The sequence below is a fragment of the Chelon labrosus genome, assembly GCF_963514085.1.
Source record: "Chelon labrosus genome assembly, chromosome: 18".
Taxonomy (NCBI): Eukaryota; Metazoa; Chordata; class Actinopteri; order Mugiliformes; family Mugilidae; genus Chelon; species Chelon labrosus.
This window is the reverse complement of record NC_140351.1, coordinates 16,861,286-16,873,728: the sequence shown is the minus strand read 5'-3', so window position 1 is coordinate 16,873,728 and position 12,443 is coordinate 16,861,286. Positions and strand designations below refer to the sequence as shown.

At 39.7% G+C, this 12,443-nt stretch overlaps 2 protein-coding genes across 3 annotated transcripts in view; one reads left to right on the top strand and one right to left on the bottom strand.

Moving 5' to 3' along the window:
* The window catches only part of plxdc2b (plexin domain containing 2b), a 92,155-nt gene extending 85,767 nt beyond the window's left edge, over window positions 1-6,388 (top strand). Inside the window, exon 14 of the mRNA XM_084566369.1 lies at window positions 1,144-6,388. Within this exon, the coding sequence (XP_084422495.1) occupies window positions 1,144-1,263 (120 nt within the window). The 3' untranslated portion in view covers window positions 1,264-6,388. The remainder of the gene's footprint in view (window positions 1-1,143) is intronic.
* Window positions 6,389-6,881: 493 nt separating this feature from the next.
* Window positions 6,882-12,396, bottom strand: gimap4 (GTPase IMAP family member 4; the record flags this gene model as incomplete). 2 transcript variants are annotated; one of them, XM_084566424.1, is made up of 3 exons in its annotated part: window positions 12,203-12,393; window positions 10,696-11,466; window positions 6,882-9,908 (listed from the first exon to the last, which is right to left on the bottom strand). In XM_084566424.1, exons 1-3 carry the CDS (start codon window positions 12,231-12,233, stop codon window positions 9,904-9,906), a joined length of 807 nt encoding a protein of 268 aa, XP_084422550.1. In that variant the 5' UTR covers window positions 12,234-12,393. The 2 variants fall into 2 exon arrangements, with proteins under 2 accessions (XP_084422550.1, XP_084422549.1); XM_084566423.1 differs by lacking the exon at window positions 6,882-9,908 and having other exon boundaries at window positions 10,688-11,466; window positions 12,203-12,396.
* Between the last annotated feature and the right edge of the window lie 47 nt (window positions 12,397-12,443).

Sequence of the window (12,443 nt, the reverse complement as noted above, 5' to 3'; positions counted from 1 at the left end):
AGCCTTCTGGATGAATTCTTTATTGTATATATGTTCTGTATTTGAGACATTTTAAAAACTAAATCTATAATACTTTTTTTTCCTTTTGTTTTTGAGCACAAACCAGTCCAACATCCATATGTTTTCTCAGCCTAATTTCTCCAAATATGCAGACGGCTATGATTTTCCAGACTCTGTTATTAAGTCAGGAATGCGTACAAACCGTTTAGTTTCATGGCGATACATTTTTCTCACCCTTTCAGACATTCCAGCGTAAGAATGAAGAGATGTCTGAACAGATGAATTAAAACACATGTAGCTCGTGTCTTTCCTCAGTCCTTGACTCGTATAAATAAGATTTTCAGGTGGAGAGGATGAAACTTAGTGCGCACAATCTGTGAACGAGTGGTGGTGAATTCACAGAAGAAGAGTAGGTGCTGTTTCAAGTGTCATTCACTGAGAGAGGGGTAATAACATCTAATACATACAAATGACAACCTCTCAAATTCAACCTAGTTCTTGTTGTCAGTAGTACAAAGTCATTGTCGCTCACACGAACTTCCTGATGTGGGTTTTTCCGTGTATGAAAATGAATCAAGAATCTGCACACTGTACAGTAACTTTTATAAACGTATATATTTTAGCAAATAAAACAACTGAGCACTGCACCCGTTAGTGAACTTCACTGAAACAGGAGAAGAAGAGTGCTTGTTCAGGACTATTTCAAACCTCAGATTTATACTAATCTGGTTCCTTAAGAGTCACAACTTAATTTCAAGGGCTTGAAAGATTTATTTGATGGATGTGGAAAACAATTTCTTTTACACAAAATTATGCTTTTTGCACATTATTCAGATTTTTTGAAATTATTTTGTGTGGTTTTACTGCTCAGGCCTTAGAAAATGATCTAGAATTACAGCTTTAGTGAACATTTATGGCAACAATCATCCAGACTGGTTATACATATGCATTTTTTATTTTTTTTTAAGGAAGGAATATAGGAAGATTTTAGGGACTACTCTCAGTGGCAGTGAATTAATTCACATTTGATTCTCTGGTGTGTATTTACGGGACAGCCACTCAGTTTAAAGCATATAGCAGTTTATAATAATTAGGGACTGGTTGAACCTTGATGACATTGAGACTTCTTGGCCGACATTGCAGAGACGCCCGAGCAGGTGGCCGGCCATGAAGTTTCGCAGAGGGTCAGGTCACCCAGCCTACGCCGAGGTGGAGCCGGTGGGCCAGGAGAAGGAGGGTTTCATCGAGTCCGAGCAGTGCTGAGGGAGGAGGGGGCGTCCGCATCCCCCCCCCCCCCCCCCCCCGACCTCCCGTTCTATGCCGGCCCTCCTTCTTCCTTCTCCAGGGGGACTTCTCACCGGGAGCCTCCAGGATCTGCTTATTGGTGGAGGAGCTCAGTGTACACAAAGACTTGTTAAGACTGTGGCATCGGCTCATTGCGTGCTTGATTAGACTGGATACAGCAGCCGGTGACATGAGGAAGTGAGATAACCCTGAAAACTGATCCCAGACAAACCTGTTGTTCAGCTCCTGTTGGCATGGAACTGATCTGCCGGGGACAGAGAGAGGGAGGGAACTGGATTGACGTCATCGCCTCCGTCGGCATTGGTTAAGAGTGTGTACGGCTGCTATCATGTTGCCATGGAGGGACTGTACAGCCTGACTGCCTAGACTGAATACTGGCGTGTCTGTGGGGGAGCAGGGTGAATTATACAATATATATTTTCAGAAACAATATGTGAACAGAGATTTCCACTTTATTGTCGGTGGGGTTATACAGTATAGGCCTTTGTATATCCATCAGGTTTTGACTCGATTTCCTTTTTCTTTCATTTTGATGTTTTCACAGGTTTTGGCACATTTATCTGTACAGACCGTCGGTATTGCTTTTCAATACCATAGCAGGCTTCATTGACTTTTCCACAGCCCACTCTGCACAGAGGGGTTATATGACGTGAGCTGAACTCCTGTCCCTGTAATCAGTCACAGCTTGGAGTGAAGCTCTGAACATTCGGCATCGTTGTTGTTTTTTGTGATGTCTGGCTGATTTCATTTTCTGAAAATGAAGCGCGAGATGTTTTTTAGTTCACTGAGAGCCTTTCCTCAGTGTTTTTTTTATTTTTTTTTGAATGGGTGATGGGCACGCTCTATCCTTCTCTTTATTATGTTATATTTTTGCGTTGGTTTCATTAATGCCGTGCCATTTTGTCCCTGACTAGAGTTTGCACAATTTTTTTCAAGCACATTTTCTTCTTTTCCATTTGACATGTGGTACTAATGCAAGATTACAAGACAGGCGCTTGTGAGTGTGAATATATTTTCTGAAGTGTAAGTGATTTGTGTGCGTGAATACAGAAGAGCAGTTTACAGTAGTGATTGGATACCCGCCTGGTTTATGGGTGCACATGTTTGAGCTGGCTCTGCACAGTGGATTCTTATTGATTTTCTTCAGAGGTGTCAGGATACAGTTTGTGTGAGTCAGAAAACACACTGGTCTGATTGGGTTCTATTTTTCTTTTATTGATTTTACAGCGTAGTTTCCTTTTTTTGTCACGTTGCCAAGCATAACCAGATCTACGTCCACGTTTAACAATTATCAGTGTCAGCGAAATAATGTACATACCAAGGCCAAAACATTTGCAGATTCAGGTAACTCATGGCAAACATTTGTAGTATATCAGTGCTAGTACTAGAGAACTTTTATTTTTTATGAGTGGCCTTTTTTTCTCTACTTTTTTACTTAAATGTGAATACTGTTTCAGTTGTTGCTGTCACAGATCAATACACGATTCAAACGCTCATTTCTACTGTTCAATATTTTGACATGTAATGGCGTTTTACACCAATGAGACTCACATATAGACTCATTTTAGAGACACTAATCATCCACAATCCAGGAATTCTACTGTTAAATAAATTGTGCAATATTACACCGCTACCGTTCAGTTCTGTGATGAACAAGCAGAAAAATCAACTGGATTATTTTTCCATTTACAACTTGTCGCCATCACATTGAGACCAAAGACTAATCAGGATTTGAGTGAGATATATTTTCAGACATTTACCTCAACCTCCCCTCACTGCTCAGCTGCCATCAGCCATGTAGACGTAGCTGTACTGGTTTACTATAGTCATTTTAATCTCCAATAAAACTGTTACTAGCCATGATAACAGGTGGCCATTTCCTAAACCCCTCCCCCTAACAGCAACTCTCCAGTCGTAGCTTTGCCACCATAATTAGGCAGGACCAACAAGTTAGCTTTTGGATACATTTAAAAATTCAGGAGGGCGCAGTCTGACTACCGTGAAGTAAGCTGCAATCGTTAGCATGTGTGTCTAACTAACTGCAATCACCAAATTATTTCAAATTATTAGCTAACCTTATTAGCCAACAGCGGGCCAAATAGGCTTTTGATAATTAACAAGATAATGCCTCAAAAATGTCGTTTAAAAGCACTCAACACTGAGTGAATGAATATACTACCCAAAGACAAAATCATCTCAACAATGGAACGAAATTCAACCAACTAAATGAAAAAAAAAAAAGATTTTAAATTGTTTCACCAAGCTATGTTTCTGAAAACTAAGATGGCCACCTATCAGTAACCACATAGTTAAAATTTAGCTTTAATAATATTTCGCCTCCATTACCCAAATATATCCTAATACTCGTTTGCACGTTTGCAAATCAGTCATCCCTCATGCTGAAGCATCTTCTCTTGTGTTTTTATTTGCAATAATTGGACCGCGTTAGCCTCAGTCTTTTATCGCAACAGGTACGTTTGCATCCATCATGTACACATGATGTCTACTGGAAACATTAAAATGTCAATTGGAAACAGCTCTTTAAATCAGCTAATGTTAGCCTTTTACTGTCTAGCTAGCTAGGCAGAGCTAATTTTAAACTGTAAGCTACAGTTCCTATCATCTCTCTGACAGCTTTAGCCTCAGTCTTTTAGTATTATGCACGTTTTTATCTGTCATGTACACATGCAGCATTTAATTCAGCTGGAAACATTAAAAAGTCAACCAGAGGCAATGTTTTAAATCAGTTCAATCATTTAACGCTAGCCTTATACTTAGCTAGCTAAACAGTGCTAATAAAATAGGCTAGTGACTGTTCTCATCTTCTCTCTGAAGGCTTTAGCCTCAGTTCTTCAGTATAACATATATGTATGCATTCATCACGCTTTTAATATTAAAAAAAAAAAAAAAGGCCTTTTAAATAAGTTCAGTTATCTAACATCAGCCTTATACTTAGCTAGCAAGGCATAGCTACTAAAATCGGCTAGCAACATTTTAGGCGGGGAAATTGTGAGTATCCCGCTTTCATCTTTCACTCTGTAAGTAAGTAGGCATCGTTGTTTGTTTGTTTTTTCATAGTAAAGTTTTGGTGGTAAACTTGTCGTTGCAACCTGCTGACATGAAGATCTAGTCGGAAACTTGACATGCATAGCGACAGTCACTAGGAGGCGGGGTTTAGCTTCTGGGTTAACTTTTCATCTTCTAAACAATACTTCACACCCAAAGATGCACATATGAGTCATGTATGAACACCAAATTAAGGACTCACTTGCTGTTTTAATCCGTCACACATACATACATATGTCCATAAATGCACTGATACGGTCTCACTGGTCTCAACCAGAGCACAAACCCCCGCTTTTCAAAGCCTCTTTAATGAACACTTTACACAACCATGTTTAAAATGCAGGAGAGAAAAAAAAATGGTTCAGTTTGAAAAGATGAGTGGTTTCTCCATGACTACAGACATATATTTTTTGATATTGATAGACCGATCCCTGTGGAGAAATGCAACATGTGCTTGTTGTAGCGGCCGGTGACTGAATTTGAGCTAAGATCATAGGAACAGGAGGTCGTCTAGCCGCGACACTCGCTTCACTGGACTAAAGGCTTTCGCTCCCACTTTAATTCAAGTGTAATGTTAGACGATTAAAGCAGCAGTGGTGTTTTTGAGATAGCCTACCGCTTTGTGCTGTTCTTTATTCTCTGGTGAGCTGAGTTAAACGATGTTAAGTCAAATGCAGGAGCTCAGCGTAAAGATTTTTCCTCCAGCTGTGACCCTGTTTAATCTTATCATGACACTTCATAGCACACAATAAAATCATAGCTGTCTGTAATTTCTGTAACTACTGTTGTTTTGATTACATTTGAAATAATAAACAATGTTGTTAAAAATGATCACACGTGTGCAGATTTGTGAATGGCTCCTCCGTGCTGTAGTGCTTTTAATCATTTAAGCCTACATTTTGGAATACCATCAACTCATATAATCACATATTTTGTTAATTAATCAACGTTTTTATGACTTCAAAGCATATTTAATGGGATTAAAATCATGCAATAATTCAAAACTTCAAAAATTGCTTTGAAACTTATTTGTTTCCCTCTTCACTGTTGTATGATATTAATCTCATATTTTTAGAACAAAGCAACTGATCAACTTGTCTCCAAGCATGGGATCAATATCATGCCATAATGAGAAACTGCAAAAATAATAAATAAAACTCGTGTCTAGAAGCTTATCAAATTAAACAACATGGAGAGAATAAGCTTTTAGGCTTACACCATGCTTTAGAAGTCTTAAAACAAATCTCTGAAATCTTTCTTTTATATTTGAGTTTTCCCAAATGTTTCTTCATCGTACTCAGCATGTTATTAATGACATGTTTTCACAGCAAAGAAACACTGAGCAGCTGTGAAAGCTGACTAAAGCTCAAATGCCACCATAACTAATTTAAAAATGTGTGGCCAAACTTTAATTTGTAGGAAAGCCAGTGTTTGACTGCGGTCAGTGACCATGAAATCTTCCCCTCTACACCTCTGTTTTATAACCACAGTAGTCTTCTCTAAATCGTCTTTTGGCCCCGGACGAGAATATGACAGTGAAAAACGCTGTTTGTGAGAAATCCTTGGGTCAGATTGAGGATGTGCTTCTCTGCAGATTGAGGAGTAGATGGTGTAGTACAGAGAGAAAGCTGAGTAAACAAGACCGCAGAAGGGAGACGGAGCAGAGCTTAGCAAGCACAAAAAGCAAAATTAAGGCATGGAGGAGTTTTAGAAAGTAGGCAGAGCTTTCAAAATAAGACTGGCTCAGCAAGCAAAGAAGGAAAAGAATTTAAATAATTATGTCTGGCAATGGAAGTGGTGCTCTAAATCAAAGAGAGATTAAGGAATTAATGAAGTGCGCTGCCCAAACAGAAGCATGTTTTACTTATTACAGTAATAAGTGGGCGTTAATAGCTGGACGGTCAGCTGTTACATTCCCCAAATCAAGTTAATGACTCTGTTGTAGACAAGGTCACGACAGTGCTGTGAATCACGCTGCTGTTTCTGAGCTGATGTTTTACTCCCATCTAGTGGTCAAACTGAGAATACAACTGCTGAACAGGAAGGAAACAAATGAGTCTCAAATCAGCCTTAGAATAACTTTGTGATCACAGTTGGCTTCTCATACGATCTCCTCCTTAATGTCATCAATAAATGTGCAATTATTTGATTCACTTTTCATTTTGTAAGCAAATATTCTCTAGTTTCTGCTTTGTAAATGTGAAGATTTGCTGCTTTTATTTGCCTTGTGTGAAAAAAGTTTAATATTTAACATTTAAAAACGAACCTACAAGAATAATTGAAATCTCTTTCTTCTATCTAACCCTCGTGCTACCTTTGGGGTCTCTGGGACCCCAAGTGAATGGACAGACAGAGAGAGATTATGCAAGAGGGTAGCACGAGGGTTAAGGATAGAATACAACTTTACCATGAAGGTTGTGTCTTGTGTTTGCGTGTGTGACAAATCTAATTCTCAAGAAAGTGAGTCTTCATTTGTTACACAATTCCAAGAAAGTGCCAGCAGACTCACAGTAGATCAAAATATAGACATTTATTTGGACCTAACAGACAACAAAGACAGTGCAGCTCTCAATAGAATAAAGCCATTTCATTTTAATCGAGGCAGAGGATGTAAATATCACGGGCTTGTAAGATACAAAGGCCATAGCACAAAGCCCAGGGAGGCGACTCTTCTTCATTCATGAATTTCTTAAGAGTCACCCGATTCACATGCTGGACTTAGAAAGGCATCACAGGAATGAGAGAAAAACAAACAAACAGGATCTATGCATTATGAAACACGCCTACAGGGGTGAGTTATATTAGGCTTCATGCCTTAGAGCTGTTTCTGTCCTATATTTATCCCTTAGCTCTATACTTCTTGTCTTTCCCTTTACATAAGTGACATTGAACTAAGTATGACCCACATCTGTAGCAGTGTTTGTGATAATGACTCTTCCTGTTTACGACAGATCTGTTTACAGTCTCTGGTTTCAGCTTCAGATGCCACCGAACATGTTAGCGTCGTTGTCCCAAACTTGGTTTAACAGTCATAGTGCATATCGGGAGTGTACAGCGCCGAGTTTGATAAACAAAAACAAAACATGCAAAACAGTCTACAGCACCTACGACATATGGCTCTGGTTCTCCTGTCTGATTTCACGCCTCTCGGGGCCTTGCTGGTTTTCCATGCAGCCACTTTGGTCACCAGTGAGGAAACGTCCAGATTGAATGGCAAGAATTAAAACTAGCAAAGAGTGAGGACTTATGGGATATTGACAAAGAATTAAGGAAGTAAAGGCATAAATTTACAACTTTACAAGTCTAATAAAAAATCCTCATTTACACCCAGATCAAATCAAACATAATCTAGCAGTATCTAAGGATGTGGCAGAGGGACATGTTCAAAACAACCTTTCAGTGCCTTTTGCAGCTAATGGCCCCATATACACAGAAATCCTAACAGAGGTAGGACTGAAGTGATCCAACTGGGTCACACAGCTATGATCAATAACAGTATGTTGACTATTGTTTGTGTATATTTGAACCCCCTGATTCATCTAGAGGTCGGTACAGGGCACAAAGAGGAGTGATCCTATGAAAGGCATTTACTGCTCATGGAAGAATGAAGCGTCTGTCCAGAGCAGCTGACTGTTCTTTATTTATTCTCCACTAGCAAGAGCCTCCATTGCCTTAAAAAGGTACTAAATGAGTCCTAGCCGCCTATAGAAGAGCCCTTGAAGAGCAAAAGTCTTGTAGAATATGCAGGAAGCTAAAACTGCTTCTTGTTACTTTTCAACAAAGCTTCGTCCTTATAACATCTAAGAGGCTAATTAAAGCACTTCTATGATGAATTATCTGCTAGCTAACTCATAAGTTTGTGTGTGCTTTAATCGGTGAAATATTTCAAGTGCATTTGCATTAAAAACAAGCCCCGTAATCGTCCACACGCACTTTGCTCTACAGCACAACTAGTGGTCACAAAACTCAACAAGGCACCTTTAATGTTCAAGTGTATTTAAATTTTTTTGCGATAAAGGCACTCAAGCACCGACCCTATGAGAAAGGCATGGCAGCACCGATGCCACCTTGAAATGATTTTGTGTTGAATGAATGACACTATGTGGTCGTGTTGACGGCCTCGCAACTGGAAATTTCCAGAGAGGCAACAGTTCACGAGTGGTGATGTTTTCAGAAACGATGGAAGTGAATGGTAATTTATTTGTACAGAGATTTCTATGGTTTTTAATATGCATGAGTAAAATGTTAATATTCCCATCTGCCTCATTCTTTCACTACGTCTTTACATTTTCAAGTTGACCACTAGTGTTCTCATGACTTACGGCTGATTTTAACCTTTAACAAGTGTTATGTGTACACAACTTCCCATGACATAACCACTAGCTCATGATTTCCATTTGCAGGCATCATCAGTTCAGTGAGAGGCTCATAAAGGAGGACAACTCAATACCCAGATCCTTGTGTACTGACATAACATCTTTTCCTAAATGGAAATATCAGACTCGCTTCATGAGGGGCCACACTAACGTTCACCCAAGAGGATTTTTAACCTTTTTTATTCTCTGTTCACTTGAAGCATGTGCGAAGGCATGTGCTACTGGGGCTACACTTTAGAAAAACAATTTGGTTCATAAAAAAAAATAATAATAAAATAGAATAAAAACAAAGAGATAAAAAAGAAGATATTTAAATAGAAAACATCAAAATCAAATAAAACAGCATTAAAATCCCTCAAACTGTCAAACATAGATATTTAATTTGAAGAAAAGACGTCTAAATTATAACAGGTATTATAGAATATTTGTGATTTAATCCAACTAGTTAATTATGTGAATATTGATTAACAGATTAATTCTTTCCCTAAAATATGTCCCTCTGCCAGAGTAACATAAACATCTGAAAAGTCTGCTTAAATGAAATAAAACTGCTGCTTTATGGAAACGCACAACATTTTGAACTGTACACACATAACTGTAACAAACACTGCAGCGCGATAAAAGCATCTACAATTTGGTCACGAGATAAAGGGAATCATTTGAAAAGCAGTTCCCTCAACATATTATTAGGGTAACATCTTAACATTTTAGTAGTGCAGTTCAGCCAAAGAGTGTACACGCCAGTTTAAAGCATGATGACGGCTACTTTCTATGCGTAACAACTTGTGCTTCTGTGTTTTAAATAACAGCCTTTCCATCACACAACCCTCAAGATGCTTTTAAAAACCGACAAACGCTTTCCAAATATCATAAAAAGGGACAATAAATCTTTGGACAGCTTGTAAATATGGGGAGTTTGTTTTAAAATGCCTCCTATAGCACAGTGAGGTGTGCATCATAATTAATGCAGACACAACTGATTAAAATAATAAATAAAATCAATCACACTGGTTTGTACAATCAGTAACGTTACAGGTTTTTTTTTTTTTTTTACTTTTTACCATTTTCTGTCACATAAGCAGCTTCGCCATCTGAACAGTAAGGAACAGGCTCCGTTAGTCGTAGGTAAGACGGTCCGTCAGCCAAGAGTGCCTTTTTAATCTAGAACAAAACAAGCAGCGCAATATTAATTTACAAATCTCAAGCACTATCATGATATATCACTGATACTACACTGATGTGGCAGAGGAGGAAATGAATCTTGCATCTAGGTTAGTTTATCTCGGGTTGAGGAACAAATGAGGAAATTGCATATCTGGAAATGCAAGATGTTGAAATGCACGGGCCGCAATCACTGCTGAAATCAAAGTCACATGCATACCAGAAAGCAGTGAAGTGGTGAAGCAAGTAGCCCAGCTTTAAAGGCCTGATGACGTAGCATTTTTACTTCCTTGAGGCAGCTATAATCATTAAACAGAGCAGTGACTGTGTCTAACGTGAGCAGAGAGGCATTATCTGCTCGTGTTTTTACATCCCGCACCCTCAGTGTCCAGCAGCTGTTTTTAGTGGAAACCTCTAAGAAACCACATCGTACACACAACCCGAAGCATCCAGACAAGGTTAGAAACTAGCTGGTGGACATAGTAAAGCATTCAGAAGCTTCAGAGCCAGACATCTCCTTTAGGGTGTAGTGGAGACAAACACAAAATTTAAAGGGCAGTAAATACTGGACTTAGATCCACCAGGTGGACAAACTCACAACAAGAAACGACAGCGTTGCACTAATTGCTGGATTCATAATTATTTTGTATTTTATGTTTCAGCTGCTCTATACAGGTGATCAAGTGAGTACTATTAATATGGAAATATAAATTATAGCTGCTTTTATGTCTCAAATGAACACTTCATGGTACTTCCCTATCTGAGCCAAGATAAACAAATCACTCACTGGAAAGCGGCTCCACCTCCATGGCTTTTGATAAACCCAGTCCAGAGCCTTGTTTGGGCCGGGCCCCGAGCTCCCGCACATCTCTGGCTGGATTCTGGTTCTCATCCAGAGGTTTCTTTTCAGGTTCCACCTCCTCTGGATTGTAGTGGCCACCCTCCTCTACCACAATCTTCTCCACCTTCTCCATTAAGCGTCCCACTTGGGGATGCTCCCCAAATATGCAGTTGTTAATAACAAAGTACCTTCGGTGGCATTTTTCCAGCACCCACTGCAGCTCTTTACCCTCCCTGCGAATGTACCTCTCGATAGAAATCTTCCGAAGCACCTCCGCCCAGGTGAACACCACGATCGTGTGCCTCCACACTTTCTCCCCAAAGAGACTCACGTGCTCCTCAATGCGACTGCGGTCCACCTCTGTGAACATGCCGACAGGAATGACCAGCAGGAAGGCATGCGGACCCGGAGGGCACAGGGAGGCTCCTCTAACGATCTCCTGCTTGTAGGACGGTGGCGTGTCCTGGGCGGAGAACCAGCCTGGAGTGTCCACCACCGTCACCTGCCGCCCCTCCACCTCCGTCTCCCTCTTGACACAGAATTCAGCCGCTCGCTCCAAGCGAAACTCCTCCCGGCCGATGATGGTGTTGCCCGTCAAGCTCTTCCCCGGCCACCTCCAGCCCACCACCACCAGACGAACCTCAGGCAGGCGGTTGTCTACTTTGGCTGAAGCTTCTGCCTTTCTGGTCTCCCCTTCTGGTCCAGGAGCATCTGTGGCTGCAGTCAGAGCATGGATTAAGGTCAGCGTTAGTATGCAGTATGTAGTAAAACATCTAATAGTTCAACAGTTTGAAGATGTAGATACCTTAAATAACACGATTAATGCTTCCATATTGTGTTTTTATTTATTTTTTTATGATTTGTGGAGCCAAAATGTCGATAACAATTTCTGACATAAGGTTACACAAGGTGATACATTTAATTTAATCTCTATGGAAGCTATAGACCATTAAGGTGTCACAATTTGATCTTAAACTATTCTAAGTAAATAAAAAGCGTTAAAAAGGTTAGACGAAACCAAAAGGGAAAGTATATCGAAATTAAATTCTTGTCTTTCTACATTTACAAGCCTTACATGCACTGCATCTTTAACAATAACGATGTATTTGCATGATAATTAAGATAATTTACTTTTTTTTTTTTAATCCATAATTTTAGCTACTTAGTGACGTAAGTCACAATTAAGAAAAAAACTACGCTTCCCAAGTACGTATCCATAACGCCTGGCCTAAGTTACATGATAACTACTAGTTTATAACAGTGAAAAATAAATAAATAATATCTGCTCTTAGTCTTTTATTTGACTACGTGTGAAACGTGTCAAAATCCGGTTCAGTTGTTTCGCCTGGAAACTCTCTGCTAACTTTATGCTAATTGTCTTAGCCCGGGTTAACACCCCGTATAGCTAATAAGCAACGATATTTTTAACGAGATAATAAATATAGGGGCTCACCTGCCGTCTGAAGTGATTTATCTGCGTCCATAGTCTGTTTTATTCCGGACTGTGGTCTTATGTTAAATCGTATTTGTCTTTGGGAGGGTTGCTCTCCGGACGACTTCCTACTGATGACAAAAGTTTCCGGACAACCGGTCCCTTGTCAGAATCTTCTTCTTCTTCGTTTGTTTTAATGGCGGTTGTCAAACCGACTTAAAGGCGCAGTACCGCCACCACCAGGACTGGAGCGTAGAAACAG